We start from the raw sequence: 13,529 nt of genomic DNA, 5'->3' as shown, positions 1-13,529 counted from the left end.
TTCATCGTGGTCAGAGGTCACTGGAATCTCAGTGGCCTCCCCCCCTCTATTCATGCCACTGCCTGCAGACATTCTAACATTAGGGTGGGGAGGGGAGGGCCTGCCCCTAGTGCCACTGGAGTGTCATATCTCTGTCTCAGTGACCCTCTCTGACCCTGGCTCTTTCCCAAGGGCTCCGACGCAAGACGCCGAGCCCTCATGGACATGATGGGAGGAGTTCTGGAAGTCAAGAAGGAAGACATTTTGAGAATGGTGAGATTCCTGGCTGTCCTTGTGGAAAGTGGGATGAGGTGGAGAGAGATACTTAAATGTGATCGTTTTTTTTTTCAGTGTGAACCTGAGTTTTAGAAATTCTATAAACTGTTACATTTGGAATGGATGGGCAGTGGGGTCCTACTGTACAGCACAGGGGACTGTGTGATTGGGTCACTTTGCTGTACAATAGAAATTAAAGAAACATTGTAAATCAACTATACTTCAGTAAAAAAAAAAAAAAAAAAAAAAAAGAAGAAGAAAAAGAAATTCTATAGCAACAAATATACAGCCTCTCCATACCTTATAAACATACCACGTCAGGCAAATAAGAAGTTTGAAACCTCAGGCTTGCCTTCCAATCTGACAAAAAGCAAACAAATGAACAGAAACAAGCAACCGATGGCTTTGGTCTTTAGAGAAAGCAGGGATAAAATCATACCTGTAATTCTTCAGAGACACCAAGAAACATTTCCTTTGATACCTGAAATATGTATCCCTGGAGCACAGGCATAGTCCTAGCTATGAAGATAGCAACTCACACTTCTGAACTTGTCACCTAAGAGTCAGGGTACATCCCAAACTGCCCTCACTTAAGTCACAGAAAAACAGTTGTAAGATTTTTTTCATACCTTTTGATCAAAGTGTTAGGTCATTGCCTTGACAATGTGAAGAACTGTACCCTTTTAAAGGGCTCTTTAAAAAAAAAAATGTAGCAATACCGAGTTTTACGATACTGCTTCGTTTATGTTTGACCTAGAATACATGCTTTCCTTTATATCCTCAGGTGATTCCTCAACCTGCTTTCATGGCAAAACCTGACGCTTTGTGGTCTGAAGAGGAAAGGAAACAATTCAAAGAATATGAGAAAAAAGTCAAGGATTTAAATGAAGAAAGAGATAAGTATAGAAAGGTCAGAAGAGCAAAGAATATAACTTACATTATCAAGGGTTTTGTTTCAGTATCTTTTCAAATGAAGTGTTCTTTATTTTCTCAGTGTCTTTATTTGCCTCAGGATGGTCTTTCAGCTTAAATTCTCAAGAGAATATGAGGAAGCAAACGGAGCTAAGTTTAAAGACTTAGAGCAGTTTAAAATGAAAAGAACATACAGCAATTTTTAAAGTCTTATTGGTTTCAACATTTCACATCATTACAGTTCATTTGGCCCTTTAGGAGTTCCCATCGTGGATCAGCAGAAACAAATCTGCCTAGCATCCATGAGGATGCAGGTTCGATCCCTGGCCTTGCTCAGTGGGTTAAGGATCCGGTGTTGCCCTGAGCTGCGGTGTAGGTCACAGACATGGCTCAGATCCCGCATTGCTGTGGCTGTGGTGTAGGACAGAGGCTACAGCTCTGATTTGACCCCTAGCCTGGGGACCTCCATATGCTGAGGGTGTGGCCCTAAAAAAAAAAAAAAAAAAGACCATTTGGTCCTTCCTTCATTCTTCAAATGTTTAATGAACACCTGTGATAGTGTTTTCAAGGCACTGCATGGAACTGCTCTACCTCCGTTTGAGTTGTATACTCTTTGTTTGATTTGCTCTCAATTTCAAGGGAAAAGGCTGAAGAGAAGAAAGACACAATCAATATAGTTCTTTTTTTTTTTTGTCTTTTTTTTTGCTATTTCTTTGGGCCACTCCCACGGCTTATGGAGGTTCCCGGGCTAGGGGTTGAATCGGAGCTGTAGCCACCGGCCTATGCCAGAGCCACAGCAACGCAGGATCCGAGCCGCGTCTGCAACCTACACCACAGCTCACGGCAACACTGGATCGTTAACCCACTGAGCAAGGGCAGGGACCGAACCTGCAACCTCATGGTTCCTAGTCGGATTCGTTAACCACTGCGCCACGACGGGAACTCCTCAATATAGTTCTAATTTGAGATTTTTGCCATACGGGTCTCCTACTTTTATCCTTCCATCACAAAGAAACATTCACACATTAAAATTGCTTACAAGTATAATATAGATATAAAAGGTGATGGAATACAACCAAGTAAATAATATGTATTATTCTGTGAAGAAGGAAAAATCATTCGAGGCAGGAGTTTGTCAGCTTTATAGTGGCTGTGTCATAAACAGCTTCTTTGACCCTATTGTTGACCTGTTCCTGTTTTTATTTGCTGCAGTCCTCTAACTGTGCTCTTGCATTTATTCTAAGATACACTTACTGAAAGGCCAAAATGAGTACTCTTGAAAGCAATAAATATTTCAAGGAGTTACAGAGTATAGATGCCCAAAGTGGTGGCATTTACTCCATGGTCTTGCTTTGTAAAATAGTCTGCTGCCTGCACCTTCACCCAGCGCTCCTTGGCCATCCTCACCTGGTTAAACCTCCAGTCCAGTTCAGCATACCGCAGGGTTCTTACCTCTTTCCCTCAGTTAATATTTAGATCTCCTTTTTCAGTGCAAATTCCAGTTCCCAAAATATAAATATATTTATTCATTTTATCAGTCCTACAATATGTATAAAATACCTCTACCAAAACAAATATAGTCAGTTGATAGTTGATATATATATATATATATATATATATATATATATATATATATATATATATATAGTCTTTTTTAGGGCCACACCCTCGTCATATGGAGGTCCCCAGGCTAGGGGTTGAATCAGAGCTACAGCTACCAGCCTACACCACAGCCACAGCAAAGTGGGATCCAGGCCACATTTGTGACCTACACCACAGCTCACAGCAACACCAGAGTCTTAACCCACTGATCAAGGCCAGGGATCGAACCTGCATCCTCATGGATGCTAGTCAGATTCCTTTCCACTGAGCCATGATGGGAACTCTGATAGTTGATTTTAAGATTTCTTTTCACCTCTTTTTTTTGGGGGGTGGGGGGCTGCTCCCATGGCATGTATCAGTTCCCAGGCCAGGGATCAAATCTGCACCATAGCAGTACCAGAGCCACAGCAGTGACAAAGCAGGATCCTTAACCTGCTGAACCAGCAGGAAGCTTCACCTCTTTTTGTTGTTAGGATATTTCCCACTGAGGGTGGAACCTTTGCATATTATACTCAGAAATTATTTGGACTAATCTTTTTTTCTTCCTCTGTGTTTATAACATTATCAATGTGATGTAAAGTTCTTCATGCAATTGTGTTCTTATTTGAGGGGGAAGGGGCAGATGTGTCTTCTGATTTTATGATTTTCTTTGGTTTCTGCAGGACCCTTAGCCCTACTTCTTGCTTCTTTCCCTTCATCCCCAAGTCTTCAAGGGGCACCACCCTCTTCCAAGCTGCCTTGCTCCCCCCCAGAAGCAGTATCAACTGAGACTGTACCCTTGCCCTTTCAAGTCCCTTTACAATTTTTCCAGGAGCTCCACAGCTCCAACTTCCAACACCACCACAACTCCCACCCTAATCCAAAACTGTCATCTTTCACATGATTTATTGCATTAGTTTCCCTGCTCTACCCCAATCCCTGTGCACCATCCCATTTTATCTGCTAACACTCCCCACTTGGGTAACTGCAGTAACTATGCCAGCTCCCCTGCCCTCTTTGGTGTTTCTCAAAGATGACTTCAAACCCTTGACTCCAAAACCCACAGCTCATCCTTGCCACACATGCTTGACATGCCGTAGCCTCTGCCTAAACTGCCCTCACCCCATTTAGCCACACACCTGGCTGTCTCACCTCCTTTGGGTTCCTACTCAGTTGTCACCCCATCTCCCTGTGGCAAGCTTCCTCCCTACCCAGTCCTTGTCTGTCCCCCTCACCCTGCTTTAGAGTACTTATCCCACCTATTCTTTTTTTTTTTTTTTTCCCACTGTACAGCAAGGGGGTCAGGTTATCCTTACATGTATACATTACAATTACATTTTTCCCCCACCCTTTCTTCTGTTGCAACATGAGTATCTAGACAAAGTTCTCAATGCTATTCAGCAGGATCTCCTTGTAAATCTATTCTAAGTTGTGTCTGATAAGCCCAAGCTCCCGATCCCTCCCCCTCCCTCCCCTCCCATCAGGCAGCCACAAGTCTCTTCTCCAAGTCCATGATTTTCTTTTCTGAGGAGATGTTCATTTGGGCTGGATATTAGATTCCAGTTATAAGTGATATCATTTGGTATTTGTCTTTGTCTTTCTGGCTCATTTCACTCAGTATGAGGTTCTCTAGTTCCATCCATGTTGCTGCAAATGGCATTATGTCATTCTTTTTTATGGCTGAGTAGTATTCCATTGTGTATATATACCACATCTTCCGAATCCAATCATCTGTCGATGGACATTGTTTCCATGTCCTGGCTATTGTGAATAGTGCTGCAATGAACATGCGGGTGCATGTGTCTCTTTTAAGTAGAGTTTTGTCCGGATAGATGCCCAAGAGTGGGATTGCGGGGTCATATGGAAGTTCTATGTATAGATTTCTAAGGTATCTCCAAACTGTTCTCCATAGTGGCTGTACCAGTTGACATTCCCACCAACAGTGCAGGAGGGTTCCCTTTTCTCCACACCCGCTCCAGCAGTTGTTATTTGTGGACTTATTAATGATGGCCATTCTGACTGGTGTGAGGTGGTATCTCATGGTAGTTTTGATTTGCATTTCTCTTATAATCAGCGATGTTGAGCATTTTTTCATGTGTTTGCTGGCCATCTGTATATCTTCTTTGGAGAAATGTCTATTCAGGTCTTTTGCCCATTTTTCCATTGATTGATTGGCTTTTTTGCTGTTGGATTGTATAAGTTGTTTATATATTCTAGAGATTAAGCCCTTGTCGGTTGTATCATTTGAAACTGTTTTCTGTCTTGTCTTTTTGTTTTCTTTTTGGCTTCCTTTGCTGTGCAAAAGCTTTTCAGTTTGATGAGGTCCCATGGGTTTATTTTTGCTCTAATTTCTATTGCTTTGGGAGACTGACCCGAGAAAATATTCATGATGTTGATGTCAGAGAGTGTTTTGCCTATGTTTTCTTCTAGGAGTTTGATGGTGTCCTGTCGTATATTTAAGTCTTTCAGCCATTTGGAGTTTGTTTTTGTGCATGGTGTGAGGGTGTGTTCTAGTTTCATTGCTTTGCATGCAGCTGTCCAGGTTTCCCAGCAATGCTTGCTGAATAGACTTTCTTTTTCCCATTTGATGTTCTTGCCTCCCTTGTCAAAGAGTAATTGACCATAGGTGTCAGGGTTTATTTCCGGGTTCTCTCTTCTGTTCCATTGGTCTGTCTGTCTGTTTTGATACCAGTACCACACTGTTTTGATGACTGTGGCTTTGTAGTATTTCTTGAAGTCTGGGAGAGTTATGCCTCCTGCTTGGTTTTTGTTTCTCAGGATTTCTTTAGCGATTCTGGGTCTTTTGTGGTTCCATATAAATGTTTGGATTGTTTGTTCTAGTTCTGTGAACAATGTCATGGGTAATTTGATAGGGATTGCATTGACTCTGTAGATTGCTTTGGGTAGTATGGCCATTTTTACAATATTGATTTTCCCAATCCAGGAACATGGAATATCTTTCCATTTCTTTACATCTTCTTTGATTTCTTTGATGAAAGTTTTATAGTTCTCGGCATATAGGCCCTTTACCTCCTTGGTCAGGTGTATTCCGAGGTATTTGATTTTGTGAGGTGCAATTTTAAAAGGCATCGTATTTTTGTATTCCTTTTCTAATATTTCCTTGCTGGTATACAGAAATGCAACTGACTTCTGAATGTTAATCTTATATCCTGCTACTTTGCTGAATTGATTAATCAGTTCAAGTAGTTTTGGGGTTGAGTCCTTCGGGTTTTCTATGTATAGTATCATGTCATCTACATACAGTGACAGTTTGATCTCTTCTCTTCCTATATGGATGCCTTTTATTTCTTTGGTTTGCCTAATTGCTGTGGCTAGGACTTCCAAAACTATGTTGAAGAGCAGTGGTGAGAGTGGGCATCCCTGTCTTGTTCCAGATTGGAGTGAGAAGGTTTTCAGTTTTTCCCCATGGAGAATTATATTTGCTGTGGGTTTATCATAAATGGCTTTGGTTATATTCAGGAACGTTCCCTCTATACCCACTTTGGCGAGGGTCTTGATCATGAATGGATGTTGGACTTTGTCAAATGCTTTTTCTGCGTCTATTGAGATGATCATATGATTTTTGACCTTTTTTTTGTTAATGTGGTGTATGATGCTGATTGATTTGCGTATGTTGAACCATCCTTGTGAACCTGGGATGAACCCAACCTGGTCATGGTGTATAATTTTTTTGGTATGTTGTTGGATTCGGTTGGCTAAGATTTTGTTGAGAATTTTTGCATCTATATTCATCAATGATATTGGGCGATAGTTTTCTTTTTTGGTGGTATCTCTGTCTGGTTTTGGAATAAGGGTGATGGTGGCATCACAGAATGTCTTTGGGAGTATTCCTTCTTCTTCAACCTTTTGAAAGAGTTTAAGGAGGATGGGCACCAGTTCCTCTTTATATGTTTGATAAAATTCACCTGTGAAGCCATCTGGTCCTGGACTTATTTGTAGGGAGTGATTTTATGACCTCTTCAATTTCATTTCTAGTGATCGGTCTGTTCAGTTGGTCTGTTTCTTCTTGATTCAGTTTTGGCAGGCTGTAAGATTCTAGAAAATTGTCCATTTCTTCCAGATTGTCAAACTTGTTGCCATATAGTTGTTCATAGTATTCTCTTATGGTTTTTTGTATTTCTGCTGTATCCGTTGTGATTTCTCCTTTTTCATTTATAATTTTGGTTATTTGGGTTCTTTCTCTCCTCTTTTTAGTGAGTCTGGCCAGGGGTTTGTCAATTTTGTTGACCTTTTCAAAGAACCATCTCTTGGCTTTATTAATTTTCTCTATTGTTTTTTGAGTCTCTATTTTATGGATTTCTTCTTTGATCTTTATAATTTCCTTCCTTCTGCTGACTTTAGGCCTTTTTTGTTCTTCTTTTTCTAATTCATTTAGGTGGAGGGTTAAGTTGTCAATTTGGGATCTTTCTTCTTTTTTGAGAAAGGCCTGTATTGCAATAAATTTCCCTCTGAGCACTGCTTTCGCAGCATCCCATAGATTTTGAGAGGTTGTGGCTTCATTATCATTTGTTTCAAGGTAGTTTTTAATTTCCTTCTTGATTTCCTCATTGACCCATTGGTTTTTTAGTAGCATGTTGTTTAGTCTCCATGCAGTAGGTTTTTTCTCTTTCCTTTTCCCATGGTTGATTTCTAATTTCATGGCATTGTGGTCAGAGAAGACACTTGAGATAATTTCTATGCTCCTAAATTTATTGAGATTAGCTTTGTGTCCCAATATGTGGTCGATTCTTGAGAATGTTCCATGAGCATTTGAGAAGAATGTGTATTCTGATTTTTTTTGGATGTAGTGTCCTGAAGATATCAATGAAGTCTAACTTTTCTATTGTTTGCTTTAGGATCTCTGTTGCTTTATTGGTTTTCTGTCTAGAGGATCTGTCCATTGATGTGAGGGGGGTATTAAGGTCTCCTACTATGATTGTATTCTCATCAATATCTCCCTTTATGTCTGTTAATATTTGTTGTATGTATCTGGGTGCTCCTGTATTTGGGGCATATATGTTGACGATAGTAACATCCTCTCCTTGGATGGATCCCTTAACCATTAAGTAGTGTCCTTCTTTGTCTTTCTTTATGTCTTTTGTTTTAAAGTCTATTTTGTCTGATAGGAACGTTGCGACTCCTGCTTTTCTGTCATGTCTATTGGCGTGAAATATTTTTCCTCACCCTTTCACTTTCAATCTATATGTATCTTTTGTCCTAAGGTGAGTTTCTTGTAGGCAGCATATTGAAGGTTTTTGCCTTTTTATCCACTCAGCCACTCTGTGTCTTTTGATTGGGGCATTCAGTGCATTGACATTTAAGGTGATAATTGATAGATGATTATTTATTGCCATTTGAACCTCGTGTTCCAGTTGATTCTATGGTTCTCCATTCTTCCTTTTTTTTTTTTTTTTGGTTGGATGGTCTCCTGTTATTACCTGCTTGAGTGTATTTTTTTTTTCATTTTTTGCAAATGCAATATTTGGTTTTGGCTTGTGGTTGCCCTGTTTTTTAAGTATGCTAGCCCCTTCCCATAATTGTGTGTTTTAGCCTGATGGTCCTGTAAGTTCAAACACTTCATTACTATATTAAAATTAAGAAGAGAAACATACAAACAAACAAACAAAAAGGGTTATTTACTTCCTAACATCCCTTGCCCACATTTTATGATTTTGATGACTCTTTTTTATTTTTTTCTTTTTAATTTTATTTTGTTTGAAGCATGTTCATGATTAAATCTGTATGCTGGCTTATTTGAGTGACTGCTCTCTGATTGCAGTTTCCTCAGTCCTAGTTCTTCCTCTTCTTCTTTTTTTTTTCTTTTCTTTTCTTTTTTCTTCCCTTTCCTTCCTTTCTTTTTGGCTTAGAGAAGCCCTTTCAATATTTCCTTTAACCTGGGTTTTGTGTTGCTGTATTCTTTAAGTTTTTGTTTGTTGGAAAAAATTTTTATTTTCCCTTCTATTTTAAATGATATTCTTGCTGGATAGAGTATTTTAGGTTGCATATTTTTTCCTTTTAGCACTTTAAATATCTCTTGCCATTCCCTCCTGGCCTGTAGTGTTTCTGTAGAGAAATCAGCTGATATTCTTATGGCGGTTCCCTTGTAGGTAACATTCTGTTTTTCTCTTGCTGCCTTTAGGATCCTCTCTTTATCACTAACTTTTGCCATTTTTATTATGATGTGTCTTGGTGTGGGTCTATTTGGGTTCAGTTTTTTTGGGGCCCTCTGTGCTTCTTGTATCTTGAACCCAGTATCCTTTAGATTTGGGAAGTTTCCAGCGATAATTTCTTCAAATATATTTTCCATTCCCTTATCTTTTTCTACTCCTTCTGGAATTCCTATTATGTGTAGATTGGCCTGCTTTATATTATCCCATAGGTCTCTTATATTGCTTTCCAGTTTTTTGATTAGGTTTTCTGTCTGTTGACCGGATTGAGTGATTTCCATTATTCTATCTTCCATATCACTGATTCGTTCTTCTGCATTATTCATTCTGGTTTTTACTGCCCTTAGTTCAGTTTGCATCTCTGCAAATGAATGTTCTAGTTTTTCTTGGCTCCTCCTTATATTTTCTAGTTCCTTTCTGAGGGTATCTGCATTACTGTTCATATCTTCTCTTAATTCCTTCAGTATTTTCACTATTTCTCTTTTGAACTCCAGGTCTGTCTGACTGTAGAGATCTGTTTCATTGTTGACTGTTTTAGGTGAGTTCTCCTGTTGGTTTGACTGGAGGTGGTTTCTCAGCTTCTTCATCTTGCTTGTTGTTTTCTTTCTCCTGAGGGAGTTGTACTCTCCGTTATTGGGCAGTGTTTGCCTTGTCACTGCCGTGGAATATTCCCTGAGGGCTGGCGTTGTTGGTCAATCTTTTTTGAGGCAGTGTGGCTTTTATGGAGTGTTGATGGAGCTAACAGTGTTTCTTTGAAGCAAAGGAGGACTTCCTGAGGGCAGACAGGACTGGGAGGTCCACACCACGATGGTAGCAGATTTCACTTGGTCATGCAGAGCTTGCTCTGGTGTTTTTAGGCTGTGGGGTTCTTGCAGGGGGTTGGCAGTGTTGGGCAGCTGTTCCTCAGGAGTGCAGCACCCCCTGGGGGCTGGAGCAGCTATCTGGGTCACTGAGAACCTAAGAGGCTCTTCCCTAGGGCAGCCCAACTCAGAAGGACAGCCTATGAATGTAGGCGGATCTTTTCACAGTCTGGCCAAGCTTGTTGCAGCTTTTCTGGGCTGCAGGGGGTCTTCCAGGGGGCTCATGGTGCTGAGCAGCTATTCCACAGGAGTGGGGCACCCCCTGGGGGCTTGGGCGGGTAGCAGGGCCATTGGAAACCCAAGAGGCTCCTCCCCGGGGCAGCTGACTCAGAAAAACCATCCGAGAATTAGGCAGATCTATTCACAGCCTGGCTAGGCTTGTTCTAGCTTTTCTGGGCTGCAGGCCTTTTCTCGGGGGCTGGTGGTGTTTGGTGCTGCTCTGGGGAAGTGTAGCCCCTCCAAAGGGCAAGCAGGCCTGTGCAGGGACAGCCCCTGCGGTGGTAGGCTTCAGGCAATTGTTGAGGCCAGCCCTCCTGGATGGCAGGCAGCCCCAGGTTCGGTGAGAGCATAGGGGGTGGTGGGGGTGGGGGGAGGGGATGCACTGGGAAGCACAGCTTTCAGCTAGCTAGCGGGCCTGTAAGCTTGCTGTGGCGTGGGGGGTATTCTATGGGGACCCACCCCTTCTTCTCTCCCCTCCCCAGCATGGGCGCAGACCAGGCTCTTCTCCCAGGTTCCCTCTGATGAGGCTTTCCACTTCCCCGCCCCTAGAGTATTGCTCCTTTCCTCTGCAACAGCTTTGTTTTATAGTCTCCCAGGCAGTCTCTGCCCCATCAAATGGTTTCTAGACCTCCCAAGCAGTTTCCGCTCTGCCCCGCCCCCCCAGCCCGGGGACTAACCTCTGGAGCTGAGGTCTCGGTGCCCAGCCCCATCCAGGCGTCCCCCGTCCCTTTCCCGGGGACTAACCTTCGGAGGCGAAGTGTCGGTGCCCAGCCCCCACCCAGGTGTCCCCTGGCCCTTTCTCAGGGACTAACCTTCCTAGGCGAAGTGTTGGTGCCCAGCCCCCACCCAGGTGTCCCCCGGCCCTTTCTCGGGGACTAACCTTCGGAGGTGAGGTCTCGGTGCCCAGCCCCCACCCAGGCGTCTCAATTTTTGGTGACTGTGCCCGTAGTTCAGATGGTCCATTCTGTTCTTGATCGGCTTTTCCGTACTCCAACTTACTGCTACACTCTTCTCTGCATCTGGAGATTCCTCCGGTTCGTTTGATCTTTCCCCCGTGTAGGTGACTTTCCAGGGTGCGGGATCCCTTTCTCCTCCGCAGTTCCCTTTCGGGAGCGCCCGTCCCGCTCGCATTCACCTTCTCTCACTCTCCTCTTTTCTCCCGTTCTGCCCCGTAATGTCACGAACTTCTTGCCGTTATTGGAGTTTAGGTTCCTTTGCCAGCGATTGGTTGCTGTTCTGTGTGAGTCATTTATTCTGTAGATGTGCTTTTTTTTGTTGTGTTTGTGGGAGAGGGCGAGCGTGTCCCCTACTCCTCCGCCATCTTGTCCTCTCCTCCCACCTAGTCTTTACTTGTTCTTATTACCTGCCTCTTCCACTGGAACATGAGGGAAGAGAGTTGGTCTGTTTTTTCATCACTATATTCCAAGTTTTGAGAACTGTGCTTGACCCATAATAAGCACTCAATAAATATTTCTTGAATAAATGGATGGATTTATTGACCCTGTCATGTGTCACTTTCCTAAGGCCTGGGGATTCACAGTTGAAAGGATATAGCCTGTGCCCTCAGGAGTTTTCAGTCCGATCAGCTAAAACAATACCTTCTTGAACTGCAAGCCATTTCCTTTCAGGGTTGGGAGAAATTTTTGCTGTAATGGATTCTGCATTGTTTGTGCACACCTCCTACTTAGTCTTCTGTCTCTCACCTTTCCTTCTTATTTCTCAGTATCTGATGCAGAAATTTTTAGACAAAATTAGATTTTCCCAGGAATGTTTGAGGAAAAGTGACATGTGTTTTTTTAATGAATACTCCTTGAGATCCCCCCATGTGCCAGGGGCACATGACAAGTAGACAGAGCCCTCAACCCTCACTGTGTTCACTATCTGGTGGGGAAGGGCATTATATATTAGCTGGACAGTCACAAAATGATTATTTAACTATAAACTAGTAAATCAGAAAGGATAAGTTCAAGTGCCGTCTATAAAAATAAACACAGAGGCACTGACTTAGATTGGGGTCTCCATCCCTTCACTGCTGTAAGTGCTGTAGCTAAAGGCTTATAGCTGAGACCACTGGAGCCTTGTCCTTGGCTGACTACAGGGGCATCATTGTCTAGAGACACTGCTAGGTTATACCACCACAACAGCCAGCAACTGTCTGATAAGATGGGGGGTACAGAAGATCACCCCCTAGACCCAAGTTGGGATAGCTCAGCAGAGCCTCTCTGTTACCCTGGGAATCAGACCATGGCTGGGCCATCTGAGAGCATGTTATAGCTCACCTCCTGCCTCTTCCAGACTGTTTCCCTCAAACCCTTACAGGTGTCTTCAAAAGAGCACTCCCTCCAGAGAGAATGTGCACTAGAATCCTGTGCCAGACTTTGCTTCTAAGACTCATGATAGCGTTTTCCTTTCTCAAGGAAGGTTCCTTGAGAAAGTGGCATCTGTGCTCACACTGAAAGAGTGAGAAAGAATGAACAGGTTGAAGAGTGAGGAAGGGAGAGCAGAAAGATGGAAAAGCTTGGCGAAGAGTCCACAGTGAGAAGAGTGTGGGGCATTGAAGAACAAAGCAAAAGGCTAGTTTGATATTATAAAAAGTTTCTTTCAAGTCAGAGAGCATCAAAAGCCTGAAATCTCAGTGTTTTAAAGAGGGTGGTTTGGCGCCCCTTGGACAACCTGGCCTGAGCAGGCTGAGTTTTTGGCCATTTGCCATGTGGCGATGTGTCTGTTATCCAGAAACACCTGAACCTCATAAAAAACTGCTAGGGGACCACAATCTGAGGGATTTTTCCATTCCTACAAGATAGTGTCATAAATTATAATAAGCAAATTGACCCTCTGTGTGTGTGTGTGTGTGTTTTATTTTTAATATTTCCTCATAGCTTAACTAGCCTAATTTAGGTGGTGTTTCTCCTTGCATCATGTATTTCTATATGTTTTGTTAAAATTCTTTTTCCATAATCTTCCCAGGGTTAGTCTCTTCCTTTATTAAACCAGCATAGAAAGAACTTATGGGTGTTTTTAAAATAAATTTAAAATATTAACAGCATTATATCATCATAGTAATAATTTTATTCAATTAAGAATTATTGGAGTTCCTACTGCGGCACAGCATTGTCACTGCTGTGGCTCGGGTCACTGCTGAGGTCAGGTTTGATCCATGGCCCAGTGCATGAGTTAAGGATCCATCATTGCCACAGCTGTGGTAGGTTGCAACTGTGGCTTGGATTCCATCCCTGGCCCTGGAACTTTAATATGCTTTGGAGTGGCCAAAAAAAAAAAAAAAAGAATTATGAATGTTCGCTAAAACTGGGTGGATAAAAGTTTGACAAGGAAAAAGATTTTTATATAGTCTCAAAGTATTTTCCCACAAATTGATTACAAATGGAAAAACTGTAAATGTACAATAGAGAAACTGACAGACACTCCTTAATCCAGTGATCTGCACTTAACGTCAGCCAAAGTGAAACAAAGCAACATCCTATCTCCTGAGGTGGTGAGTTAGGAAGGACACAATACGATTTATGTAATGATCCTG

The 13,529-nt window shown here is 42.3% G+C and overlaps 1 protein-coding gene across 2 annotated transcripts in view; it reads left to right on the top strand.

The window, feature by feature from the left end:
• The window catches only part of CFAP43 (cilia and flagella associated protein 43), a 109,268-nt gene that overhangs the window by 74,240 nt on the left and 21,499 nt on the right, over window positions 1-13,529 (top strand). For both annotated transcript variants that reach the window (XM_047761507.1, XM_047761508.1), the window contains exons 26-27: window positions 172-252; window positions 1,040-1,165. In XM_047761507.1, the coding sequence (XP_047617463.1) occupies window positions 172-252; window positions 1,040-1,165 (207 nt within the window). The remainder of the gene's footprint in view (window positions 1-171; window positions 253-1,039; window positions 1,166-13,529) is intronic.

The sequence above is a fragment of the Phacochoerus africanus genome, chromosome 15, assembly GCF_016906955.1.
Source record: "Phacochoerus africanus isolate WHEZ1 chromosome 15, ROS_Pafr_v1, whole genome shotgun sequence".
NCBI classification, from domain to species: domain Eukaryota; kingdom Metazoa; phylum Chordata; class Mammalia; order Artiodactyla; family Suidae; genus Phacochoerus; species Phacochoerus africanus.
This window is presented reverse-complemented; position numbering and strand designations above follow the sequence as displayed.